Source organism: Equus caballus, chromosome 2 (assembly GCF_041296265.1).
Source record: "Equus caballus isolate H_3958 breed thoroughbred chromosome 2, TB-T2T, whole genome shotgun sequence".
Taxonomy (NCBI): domain Eukaryota; kingdom Metazoa; phylum Chordata; class Mammalia; order Perissodactyla; family Equidae; genus Equus; species Equus caballus.
In genome coordinates, this window is record NC_091685.1 from 23,515,919 (window position 1) to 23,528,944 (window position 13,026).

At 47.4% G+C, this 13,026-nt stretch overlaps 1 protein-coding gene across 4 annotated transcripts in view; it reads left to right on the forward strand.

Annotated features, from left to right (window-relative positions):
- CSMD2 (CUB and Sushi multiple domains 2) overlaps window positions 1-13,026 on the forward strand; it is a 592,855-nt gene that overhangs the window by 550,899 nt on the left and 28,930 nt on the right. For all 4 annotated transcript variants that reach the window (XM_023633833.2, XM_023633839.2, XM_023633859.2 and 1 more), the window contains 5 exons: window positions 1,563-1,736; window positions 5,789-5,971; window positions 9,538-9,714; window positions 10,955-11,134; window positions 11,565-11,738. In XM_023633833.2, coding sequence (XP_023489601.1) covers window positions 1,563-1,736; window positions 5,789-5,971; window positions 9,538-9,714; window positions 10,955-11,134; window positions 11,565-11,738 — 888 coding nt within the window. The remainder of the gene's footprint in view (window positions 1-1,562; window positions 1,737-5,788; window positions 5,972-9,537; window positions 9,715-10,954; window positions 11,135-11,564; window positions 11,739-13,026) is intronic.

Consider the following 13,026-nt stretch of genomic DNA (forward strand, 5'->3'; position numbering starts at 1 on the left):
TCTACCACAAGCGCTAAGAACAGTGTTTGACGCCCATTAAGACCACAGTGAGAAGTGGAACTGCCCAAGGCATATCCATGCCATCCCTGTGCCTGCCCAAACTTCCATCATCTGGGCAGCATTGGCCCAACTCATATTTTATCTGTTTGGTCAGCTGTCCCAGTCATCATCCACTCCATGCCCTTTCTGGGTACAAGCAATGACTACAGGGATCTCTTACCAGACCCGAAGGTTTAGTCCATCCATGTCATTATCATCTCTTCTTGAACTACTGTAACAGGCCCCTCGTTCTTGCCCAACTCTGGAATGTTCTCCACACAGAAGGCAGAATGATGTTGTTAAAATGTAAATCAGATCATATTACTCCGGTGGTGTTCCATCATGCCTATAATAAAATCCAAATTGTATGCCATGATCTGGTTCCTGGCAACCTCTCCACCCACATCTTCTTCCGTTCCTTCCTTGCTCCTTCTATTGCGGCAGCCCTGCTTTCTTGCCGTCCTCAAATACACCAAGCTCATTCTGGCCTCTGGGCCTTTCCACTGATGTTCCTCCCCTCAGAATGCTCTTCCCTCAGATCTTACATGGCTGGCCTCTTCCCATCACTCAAATCACGGCTCAAATGTCACCTCCTCAGAGACAGCTTCCCTGACCGCTCTACTCAAAAACAGCCCCTCCTTCTACCTCTGAACGCCTTTTCCTGAGGTAGCTTTATTTTTTTTCATGGCACTGCCTATAATTACTTAGTTATTTTCTTGTTTATAGTCTCTCTTCCCCACTAGAATATAAGGTCCATGAGAGCATGAAATTTGTTCTCCCAAACACGTAAAATATAAAACGCAAAATAGACACTCAATAAATATGTGTTGAGTAAATGAAAGAACCTGGGCCCCACCTGAGCAAGAATAAGGGGAAGGCAAAGCCAGTGACATGGACAGCACCACCCTGCGCAGCCTGTGCATCTCCACCCTCCTATCCTAACCTCATCACTGGTGTGCAGTTACACTTGGTGTTTCAGGAAAGGGAAGTTGCAGATCAAAGGGGACATGTTGGGGACAATGGATGTGGGCAACTGTAAGATATAGTTGGAGAAGGACTTTAACTGACTCTCATTTTGGAATCTGTGGCCACTGCAGACGGTCCTAGGATGACAGATCACCATTTTGCCTTCTGTGTACTATGCGTACCACCTTCCCGCCAGAGGCATCTTGGGTATGTCCTACAGCAGTGAGGAATAGGGAGGGGTGAGCACAAGAGGCAAGAAAGAAAAGAGATGAACATTACTGCGTACCTACTACACGCTGAGCCATTTCGCACATAGTATCTCATTCAACTCTTAAAACAACAGGTATTACTCTTCATTTCACAGGTTTGGAAACTGTACAGTGAGATGGGTGGGCATTGTCTGCTGACATCAGGTGGGTGTGCCAGCAGGAAATTGGCTTTAGTAGGTACCCGAGTTTCTCTTCTCCCCTGCCTGTCACTACAGAAACCCTAGCGTGTGTCCTGTGATGATGATCTGTCACTGCGCAGAGTTGCTGAGTGTTTGCTCCTCCCCACAGTGGTATCCTGTGGCCACCCAGGCTCCCCACCCCATTCCCAGATGTCCGGGGACAGCTACACTGTGGGGGCGGTCGTGCGCTACAGCTGCACCGGCAAGCGGACTCTGGTGGGAAACGCCACCCGCATGTGTGGGCTGGACGGCCAGTGGACAGGCTCTCTCCCCCACTGCTCAGGTATGGGGCCTGGTGTGGGGGAGGGGGCCGATGGATGGGAGGTGGGTGAGCTCCCAAGGTGCGAGTGTGACAGATGGCTGGGAGGGAAGCAGACCGTCTGAACCCTCATCCCATCCCTCCCAGGCAGAGAGCACAGCTATCAGAGGTCCCAACTGGACTTCAGCCCCTGGTGTCTGAACCCAGCTTCATCCCCTTGGTCGGCTCTGGCCAAGCCCGTGCAACCAAGAGCTTGCAAAACTAGGGAGGATACGAGTTTATGAGGTCACTTGTGGCCGGAGTCCTGAGCAAACGCTTGTTTCCGTGCGTTCCCGAGAATAGTCCAAGGCTCCCTGTTGTTCAGCCCAGGTCTGAACCCTCTCCTGTGTTCTTTCCTTCCCTGTTTGGGACTCCGAGGCCCCAGCCTGCCTCCCTTTCTTCCCTATCACTGCCTCCCCCACTTGTCCTGTGTCCCGGCTGCCTAGTGGGATACAATTCTTCCCTACTGCCCTAACACACCGGTCCCCAGACCTTTCCTATTAATAAATGTTTTACTGTTGATCTCTGTGAAGACACTGACAGATGTTATCAAAATCGTGAATATAAGAACCTGCCAAAGCGCCCATGTGCATATTATCCAAACCAGAAACTCATCTGTAATGTCATGACAGAACAAAATATTTGAAATTGAATTGTCCCACCCATGATAGAAGCCACCAAGACAAAAATTAGCACCGCACAGCTTTGTCTTCTTTGAGGTCAGCCTGCCTGGCCCCAGAAGGGATCCCATAAGGTCTGTCTCCCCAAGGAGCGCAGCTGCTCAAGTAGCTTGATGTTAGGGAGCCCACCTTGGCGTTGAAACTAACCCCTATCGCTTCCCATGCCAGATCCGCTCCAGGGGAGAGGATCTCAACCTCCTCCTGATATAGAAGACTTCTTCATGGTGTGGGGCCTCACCCACCACACGTGCAGCTGTTCTTACAGTTCAAGGTTTCCAAATGATCCTATCCCCCCAAATTTAGGACACTGCCAGAATGTTGAACCAAATATTAGTTAGATCTCCCTAGAAAGAAGAATTTCCCTAAGTACTGGCCACTGTTTCAAAGGGCTGTTGACTGCCCAGGACAATCCCAGACACATCACTCTATACTAACACCCAGGACCATGGCCCCTCACCGCTATTAATCTTGTTAATCATCCAGTTCATGAACTGGGCACAACTAGGTATGAGCCATGGGGCCTTCTTTAACCTGGACTAGAGGAAGGCCTGTTGACCAGCCTCTAACTTCATTCTGTTTTGGCTTCTGGTGGAAGTCACTTGGGGAGGATGGCATCAGGAGGACAAGCGTCATGTGTATTGAGGGCTCCCGAGTTATCCACGGAGCAAATTCCAGGAGGACGAGTCATTCCCATCCAAATGGCCATCCAAGCATGCATTTGCCCCAGTCTCTTCTGTGAATGATCCCTTTGCATAAAGCTCCTTCTAGACACTTCTGTAGGACATTGGGCTAATGGTGTCCTTAAAGTCTATTGATCTATTTTGGGAATCTTTGTTCTCCATGGGAAAGAGAAGTGCAGAGCAGAGGACAAAGAAACCAGAAAGAAAGCCCCCAGCATCCCCTACTTGTTAGCAAATGTCACCCAACCACATAGTCATTCTCCTAGCCCACGGCACAGCATCCAAGGTCTTTTCTCCCAAACTGTAATTTCCCTTCTTTGGAGTCGTGTTAGCAGGGGCTGGAAAATGACCAACTAGAAATATTACAGAACCGATTCTTGTCTGGAGTAGAGAACTAATCTAGAAAATCTCCAAACCCTTTCAACCCTGAGATTTCATAATTTCGTGACTTCCTGAGTACTGTCCTCCTTGTGGGAGAAGGGACTCTCCTTTGGTCACATCAAAGGTCAATAGGGGAGGCTTAGAAACAAGCTGACACTTGGTGGCATAAAACAGTAAGAAGCAAGGAAAGAACCTTCAGAGGACATAGACTCCACTCATTAGGGGGTGTATTCTTTGAGCCCTGATGCTGAATATTCTGAGGAATCAAGGATGACGGCCACTTAGGAGACCAGAATCATGGGCAGAGCTTTCCTGAAGACCTGTGAGGACAGGCCCAGAGGGATCCAGTAAATGCTAAGGCTGAGGAATGAATGAACCCTAAATGCCTTAGATAAGAAAGTGAAAGGTGAGAAGAATGGGAGATTAGGAAGTAATGCTACGTGTGCGCTAGTGAGTAGAATATATTTCCTCCCTTCCTGAAACTTACAGATGTCATCTTTTGCCACAGCATCTCCTCCCAGTCCTGAGAAATGAGCATTCAGGAGTTCCAGGGTCAAATTTGTGAACCTCATTCTGTATGTTCAGTTCACCTAGATGATGCATAACAAAATTTCCTGAGTCCTTGAGTCAGAAGTCCCTGGGCCATCAAGGACATGCAGAGATATCTGGCAGTTAAGACCTATTTTGGGAAGTTCATTGCCCACCTCTGCAGTATCATCATCTTGCTCGTATATTTCTTCAGTAAAAGAGCCAAGCTTTGCCATCTGGCCCCACAGCAGTGGAGACCATTCTGTCAGATAAGCGCAGGGGACTGGAGAGCTCCACTCTCAAGCCTATTCTACAATAGTGCTGGCTCCAGCTGAGGGCAGCCAACAAGTGTGGGAGTAGAGTACTCACAATTAGGGCTGGCTTCAGGGGGACCCAGTACTGCCTGTTGCATGAGTTACATCCTAGAAAACTTCAAAAGATAAGAAAACCTGGCCAAATGTGATGGGCCCTCTTTTTTCAAAAGTTTGAGTTGAAAGTTGAATGAATCTCCCTTCTTTGGCCGGGAGCAGAATGGGCAACATGGGGTTATATAGTTTTCTCATAGTCTGAGACTAGACTAGAAAAGGGTTTAATTCCAAGATTGAGAGGAAGAGACATAAATGGTAAATGGTTGGGTATGCATGACTTAAACATTTCTTTACTCCAACAAACTAAATACGGTTACTCAGATGTTACCATTTGATGCCCACACATGTGGGTTCATGAGGAGATACATTCCATATCAGTTGGAAACTTTATCTTGTCATGCAGTTGCCATTTATCTCTTAAGTTTCGTCTTCCTTCCTCATGCTAACCGTGGCCTAGTCTGATCCATTGATGTCTCTCATACATCTCTGTATTATGAGATGTGCTGGTTCCCACAGGCACTAGATCTTGTGGCTTTGTCTCCTTGCTCTACCCTCCCCCACCTCTTGGGTCAGTTTGTACAATATCAGAACCCAGATAAATGCAGAAATGTGGCAGGAGGCAGGGAGGCAAAGAAAGAATGAAATGAGAAAATCTAAAACATTTCATCTAGAGCTCACCTGTATTGCATAATTTGTGAATAAGGAATCCTCAATTAAAGGCCCAGGATCAGGATTCAAGCTGGGCTGTTGAGAAGATGAAGCTATGCTAAGGAGTCTGGATTGTATCCTATAAACAGTGGGAAGCCAGTGGAGCTGTTTCAGCAGGAGACAAACATGATCGGGTGGTTGGTGGTTGTTCACTGTTGGGATCTGTGGATGAAGTGGAAGATGGATCAGAGGGAGAGTTTCGGACGAAGGAACATTAGTCAGGAGGCTCTTACAATAGTTCAGGCCAGAGAATGTTGGCAAACTGAGCTAAGACAGTGGAACTTGGAATGGAAGGGTACAGAATCGGCAGATATTGGTGGAGAAGAGGTAGAAGGGAGAAGGATGAGATGTGGCCTGCTTGGACCACTGACATTCCATACTGGCACAGGCCAAAGAACGAAGGCACAATTTCCACCACAGAGCCTTCCCTCTGCCTCCTTTCTTCCCCTGCTCTGTGGTCCCCAAGACTCACCTGCAACCTCAGACCTTTGTGTTCTTTGACCACTGAGTAAGTACTAAGGCAAGAGTCTGTGCAGGTAACTCGGGCTAGACTCACAGTCAGTCTTCACCCCCCTCATTCATGGGGCCCACTGCCTCCCCTTAGCAACGGCCCAGTCTCTTTCTCCCTCCCAGTCCTCCACTCCCTTTCTTCCATGCTAAAAACATGGAGTTTGTTTGGTTCTGGTCCCTAGGAACCAGCATGGGAATTTGTGGTGACCCTGGGATCCCAGCCCACGGCATCCGTTTGGGCGATAGCTTTGCTCCGGGAAGTCTCATGCGCTTCAGCTGTGAAGCTGGCCACGCGCTCCGGGGGTCGTCGGAGCGAACCTGTCAAGCCAATGGCTCGTGGAGCGGCACGCAGCCTGAGTGTGGAGGTAATGTATGTGACCATTCTGCTTTTCCCCTTTGCCTACCCCCAGGCTCCTCCCCTGCTTTGCTACTCCCAAACAGCTGCCCTCACACTCACAGATAAAATCCATGGCCCCGTTTAACCCTTGGCCTGGTGGGTAGTGGTCACCAACAGATAGGTCACGTTTATCCTCATTAGTAATCTAAAGGCAAACCTATTCCCCACCCTCACCTAAGAAGGGAAGAAACCCAAAAAGACTAAGCTTAGCCCACTTATTCATTTATTTCCTACCTAGTTTCAACAACAATGTGCCAAATACTGTAGTACGTGCTGGGGACACCATGGTGACCGAGACAGGCACACCTTGTCCCCTTGGAGCTTACAGGTTACGGGAAGAGACTGTGTGAAACAAACATCCAAAGTGTTAGAAGAAATACAAATCCAATTTTTTAAACCCTTTAAAAGTAATATAAGCCCTTAATGATGTTTCCTGAGGTCATCCCAGTGGGGGAAATTATATTTCTCCACACACTCCAAAATTTATGAAAAACTCTTTTTTAATACCTCTCTCCCCAGAGTCCGAATTTGTAGCTGCTCCCCGAATCTCTCTGTCTCTGTCTCTGAAATGCAGCCTGCACAGCACTCTCCTAGTTAAGAAGCAGCTTAACAGCTGGGAGTAAGATGGAGTGAGATGCCGGGCGAGGAAAGAGATGATACGAAATCATCATCTCACAAGGGAGGCGTGGGGGTGGAATGGGGAAATATATAATTGCCAGGCAGCCCCGAGGGCTCACTAGGTATGCAGCCATTAATTTAAGTGAGAGTAGTCAGCACTGGCCTGGGTTTTTGTTGAACCACATTTTGCTACATTGCTGCAGACGCGGAGTGGGTGAAGCATTAGAGGTGGAGTTTGGCGTTTTATCAGGCGACTAAGACGATGGCAGAAAGCGGCAAGGGAGATGAGGGGATATGCAGAGCAGTGATTATGATGGATCCTGGCGTCTAAGCTGGATAAGGAGGGAGCAGGTTTATGAGTGGAGTAGGAGGCAGTGAAAAGTGGTAGGATCAAGGGGTTAGAGCTCTCAAGAGGAGCAAAGGAATTCAGATGAGAGAAGGAATGCCAGAGGGAGGGAGCTGAAGAGATAAGAGGCCGGAGTTAGAGAGTGGGCTGTTTGAAATTAAGATTGTGCAGCAGTCCTACAGAGCAAGGGGAGGTGTTCTGGCCCATGATCAGGGGACACCTGCCCAGGAAAGGATACAAATGGAGTCGGCGCCCTCTCCCGCTTATCTGCCTTTCTAGGGGTGCTATTTGCAAAACCGGTTTCTACAGAATTTTGTAGCTTCAGCAAGAAAGGTTTGTAGTAGTGGGAGAGTGTTTTGGCAAGGGGAGAATTTAATATATTCTCAAACATCCTCTGTGACCCAGGTCCCCTTTCATGCCACCCAGATCCCAAGATGGAGTCAGTCACCATGTAAGGAGTGTTCAGGGGAAAGTGGGTGGCTAAGAGTTTGGATCTGGAAATGAGTGTTTGTTGAATGAGTGTGTGTGTGTGTGTGTACGTGTACACAGCTCTTTGTGACTTCCCTTGACAAGCTCCCACTTATCCTTCAAGGCCCTACTCAAAAGCTTACCTCCAGCTCCAATAAGCTGCTTCCATCTTCGTGCTTTTTTTCCTTCAAGTATAATACTTATTACATCATATTTTAATTTATCTCTTTATAGGTAGGCTCTTAAGTTAGACTGAGCTCCTCAAGGGCAGGGCATGTGACCTGGTCATCGTTGCATTCCTGGCACCTAGGCAGCACAAATACTTGTTGAATGGATGGATGCTAGGGCCCGTCTGTTGTGCTGATTATATGGGAACCATTTTGTGGATTTGCCTTTGGGACCATGTAAATGTTGTACATAGTTACAAAATCAAATTAAATCAAAGATTAGAAACAAGCAATCTCTAAATAGCAAAACCAAAATGGAAACCCATGGACCTAACTCTGTATCAAGTTGGTGATTTAATAACTCAGAGAATTATTTCAACTGACTTGAAAAGAGGAAATTTAACTGTGGCCTCTACACCCCAAGGCAAGAGAGCTGCGGTGGAATCTTAGACCGTTTTCAGCAATCATATTGTTAGTAGTAATAGAGGCATTACTATTCTGAAACTGTTACATATGAAACACTATATATAGAGATAGGTAGATGAAACATACTAAAATTATTTATTATTATTAAGAACCAAAATTTTCAGCATAAAAGAGATATAAAAATAAAGAAGTTAGGGAAAATTATCTTAAACTTGGATTGGTAATGTCAGTATAAGCTCATAGTGTATTTTCTATTTAAAAAGTTATTTTCCCAGCTCTGGCCAGTCTAGAAGTCTAGAATAATGACCAACTCAGTAGCAATGGGTACCCTTAATGCCCAGATTGTGGTCTCTAAATTCACTCTCCAGTAAAAAGAACCAGAGCTCTTTGGAGAAACGGCTAATTCAGGGACTGGAGCAGGAAACATACAAGATGAACAAGGCACATGCTGCCACCCCAGCAAGGGATCGACCAGAGACAAGTGGGGTCACGTCAAAGGAACTCAGGAGCCAACCCGAAGAGGCTCCCACCAGCCAAAGACGGGATCATTTGAGCATCAATAGAATAACAGTAGCAGTAGATGGCAACATGGTAAATAAATTTAAATCCGTGAATTCAGATGCTTGTTGGTCACTCTTAGAATTTGCTAGGAAACCAACTCGTTATTCTGATAAGCAAATATTTGATGATGGGCAAATTCTGTATTAACGAACTCTGGCTAATGCAGAAAGAATTATAGAATTATAGTATCACCATTTTCTATTCCCTGATGAAGTAATGAATATAGTCAACAATCAACAATTGCTACTAAAATCATTAAATGGAAAACTAATGGGAAGTTCATAATGCCTGAGCCTGAACCCACTGATCAGCCTCAACACCATGCATGAGGAAACAACCAGACATTCTGTGCCTCCTGATGCAGTGTGCTAGGAAAGACACCACCTGTGAAGTACTTTTGCCGAAAAGTAGGACTTGCCTGTCAGAACCACAGGGGACAGAGGAACATGTTGAACAATACCTCATTGGTGCAGTTAGCAAAATCCTAGAAGTGGGAAATTCTACCAGCTCAATGCCCTGGTTTCTGTAGCAGATAAACTATAGGAGGGAAAACAGTAACTCAATTGGAAGAGTCTTAGCGACATGCCAACCGAAAGTCATATGTGGACCTTATTTGGATGCTGCTTCAAACAAATCAACTGTAAAAAAAGAAATTGAGACAATTGAAGGAAATTAAGCAGTGATTGGATATTTGATAATGGTAAGGAACTGTTTAAAATTTTAGGTGTGATAATAAAACGTATAGTCTTAATTTTTTAGAAATTAGAAAAATTATACAGGTTTCTCCTTCCCTTCTGAGGGTGAGAGGATCAGACATAGAAGTGCCATGGGAACCATTTCAAGCCACAGGGTCCTTTTGTAGCACGTGGTCCACTCTGGGCAGTTCTCAGTCCCCCAGGTGACGCCCGCCCTTGCTCAACTGAATAATGTGCTCTTTTGGCTTCCTAGTGATCTCTTGTGGGAACCCCGGGACTCCAAGCAATGCACGAGTCATGTTCAGTGACGGCCTGGTTTTCTCCAGCTCCATCGTCTACGAGTGCCGGGAAGGCTACTACGCCACAGGCCTGCTCAGCCGACACTGCTCGGTCAACGGCACCTGGACAGGCAGTGACCCAGAGTGTATAGGTGAGAGCCCAGCCCTCTTGGCTCCACGGCAAATGGTGGCCAAGGTGATCGGGCTCCTCCATGCCAAAGCAGAGGGCTGGGAGACTGAGAAGATGGAAGATTGGGAAGGCTGGCTAGAATAGTGGCACTTGCCCCTGAGTGAGAATCATACAGATAGCCTCCATTTATTGAGCATGTACTGTGTACCAGCCACAGAGGCAAATGCTTTATTTAATATGCATTATGTCGGTTGATTCTCACCACAACCCTGTGAAGTAGCTGCTATTAGACCCGTTTTACATGAGACGACTGAGGCTCAGAGAGGTCAAGAATGTATATTTGCTATTTCTCAGACTCTAGCCAGTTCTTTGGGCTTTCTTATCTCTTTGAGGGAAAACCCCCAGTGCTCAGCCTGACTTTCTTTCCACTTTAAAGCTGCCACCATCTGCCATTTTTGTTAGTTCCTTCTCTCTCTTGGACCCCTCCCCGCCCTGGCAGGCCCCTGAGCATGATGTGGCCTCACCACTCCCCTCTCTCGCTCCTCTCAAGGACAGCCCCCAGACTCTTTTCCTTGGAAAGCAAGTCACTATGGGGCCTAAATGGAGGGAAATGATAAGATGAGGGACTCTGACGACATTCCCTCTTTCAAAAGTCCTAATCTGTGCTTTCAGTCTCCATCTAAAACCCCATGTCAGTTCACTTTGGTTCTGAGGCCAGAACTCACCGAACACCACCCTCATTTGATACCGTAACATAGGTATGACCATTGCATATGTCATAAGACTCTGCTTCTAGGCCACTGGACCTACAGAGGCCTCCTAGTCAGAGCAGCAGGTGGTAAGATACGCCCATCAGCAGACGAATTGTCTTATGTGGCCCTTTAACCATCTTAGGCCCTTACGTGGAAACCTCCCTCTCCCTGGGCCCCATCCTCACTTAAGGACTGAGCCCTCTGGCTACTTCCTCATAGAGTGGTGGGCTTTGAATAAGAAGGATGGTCTGCATAGCCCAAGTTGCAGGCTGCATGAGGATGGTGTGAGCAAGGACAGTGGGGGAGTGGGAGGGCCCTTGCAGGGACACTTGGCGGAACAGACTTTAGAGTGAGCAGTGCCCAGCTAGGAGCCTGTGAGGAGACAGGACATGTCTGTCTGAGCGTTTTCCTTCTTGGACGTGTGCGGGGAGTGATGGGGATGGTATTGGAATGCTGGGGAGGAAGGGGGTCAGACTGGGGGTGAACGATGCTGTATCTCCCTTTGCCTAGTCATAAACTGTGGTGACCCTGGGATTCCAGCCAACGGCCTCCGGCTGGGCAATGACTTCAGGTACAACAAAACTGTGACGTACCAGTGCGTCCCTGGCTACATGATGGAGTCACATAGGGTGTCTGTGCTGAGCTGCACCAAGGACCGGACGTGGAATGGTACCAAGCCAATCTGCAAAGGTGCGTCTGAGGGCTGCAGATATGGACGGAGGACCAAAGAAGATACAAAAGTGAGACAAGGACCTTGAACATCTAGAAGGGAGGGAGGTAACAAGGCAGAGACCTAACATCTTATCAAGGGTTATGGGATGTGAGGACTGGTCCTTGAACATCTGCAAGGAGGGAGTCAGAAGGTACCAGGGTAAGGCCTGGGCCTTGAACAGCAAGGAGAGGGCTGTGCAAAGAGAGGAGTGGGTTGTCACACTTGAAAGGGGACATTGTAAGGTGCAAAAAGACCAGGGCTCCCAAAGTAACAGGGGCCATTTCTGATTCTTCCTGCTTAGCCAGACTCCCGGCAGGTGCAAAGGAGCCAGTGACATTGGTGCTGGTCACTGGGGCCTGGTTTCCCCAGGACAGCACCAGAACTCAGCCTGCTTTGGTCTCCCCCCAGCTATCATGTGCAAGCCGCCTCAGCTCATCCCCAATGGGAAAGTGGTGGGGTCTGACTTCATGTGGGGCTCAAGCGTGACGTATGCTTGCCTGGAAGGGTACCAGCTGTCCCTGCCTGCGGTGCTCACCTGTGAGGGAAACGGATCCTGGACCGGAGAGCTGCCTCAGTGTTTCCGTAAGTTGGTGCATCCTATCTTCTGGCTTCTTCCTCTTCCCTTCTCAGGGGTCTGCTGCTCAAATGCCTGGAACAGGTAGTCCCCTCCCCAAAATCATGGAGAAGCCTTGTCAAAGACACTATTAAAGAAGGAAGGAAATTTAAAGGAAAACATGAGACTATCTTAACTGAGCCCTGGCTGTGGACACTGTGTGGAGTCACAGTGGTAGGAAATTAAGTCAGGGATAAGGGAGGTGTTTCTTAACCTGAAAGGTCATTAACTGGATGGGAGAGTGCCCGAAGATCTGGGAGACCCAGTGCGGGAAACATGCCCATCTTCATGGAAAATAGCCTGCACAGAAAAGACTCCTGGGGCATCTGTGATTTTCTGGTGAGAGGGTTTATTTCTTATGCACCAGGCCCAGTTGTGTCCCGAAGAGCCCCATGTCCATTCCAGGACTTATTTCTCACCGAGGCCCCAGAGAAGCACGTTCCAGATTGCTTATTCTTGTCATATCCCGTGAATGGGTTCTGGAAGGTTTTCTCGGTGCCCATACTTTGGACAAACAGTGGGACCTGTTTTTTCTTTCTCCTTGGCATTTATCTAATGCTGCTGAAAAGTATCAGCATACTCATGCCACTGTTTGCGTACCTCTGAAAATTTGCTTTAATTTGGGAAATTTCAGCTGAGACAAGGGCCACGAGCTGAAAAGGGGACACAGGAAAGGCAGCCTTTGGTGCATGGCTAACCCCTCAGACCGTTGCATACCTCCAGGGGAGTATTAGGAATGTAGCGTGTCTTGGGGTGGAGTCTGGACTCAGAAACCTCACTTTTCTTCTTGAGACATAGCTGAATTGCTTTTTAACAATGAGTTATGGTCATCATAAAAAAAAAAAAAAAGTATGTACCGTATTTGCAAATACAAAGAACGTAATGATGATCTGAACTCTCACCTCCCAGAGGCCACCACAGTTAAGCTTTTGGCGGTGCTTCCGCCTTGGTCACTCTGCAATTTTGCGTATACAGCCATATGTGCACAATTTCCTATGAGCGGTATTGAACGTGCTGTACATGTGAGTTCATAACTTGTATTCATTGATAGGCCATCACCTCTTTTCTCTGTCAGTACATACTAATCTGCACATCATTCTCTTTCCTGGCTTTCAAGAGTTTCCTTGTTGTAGATACCACAACTTGTTTCATCTTCCCCTATTGGTGATGAATTTAGGTTTCTCCAATTTAATGATGTTAGAAGTAGTTCTGCCACAAATTGCCCTGAAAATAGCATTTCTTTACACTCGTGGTCAA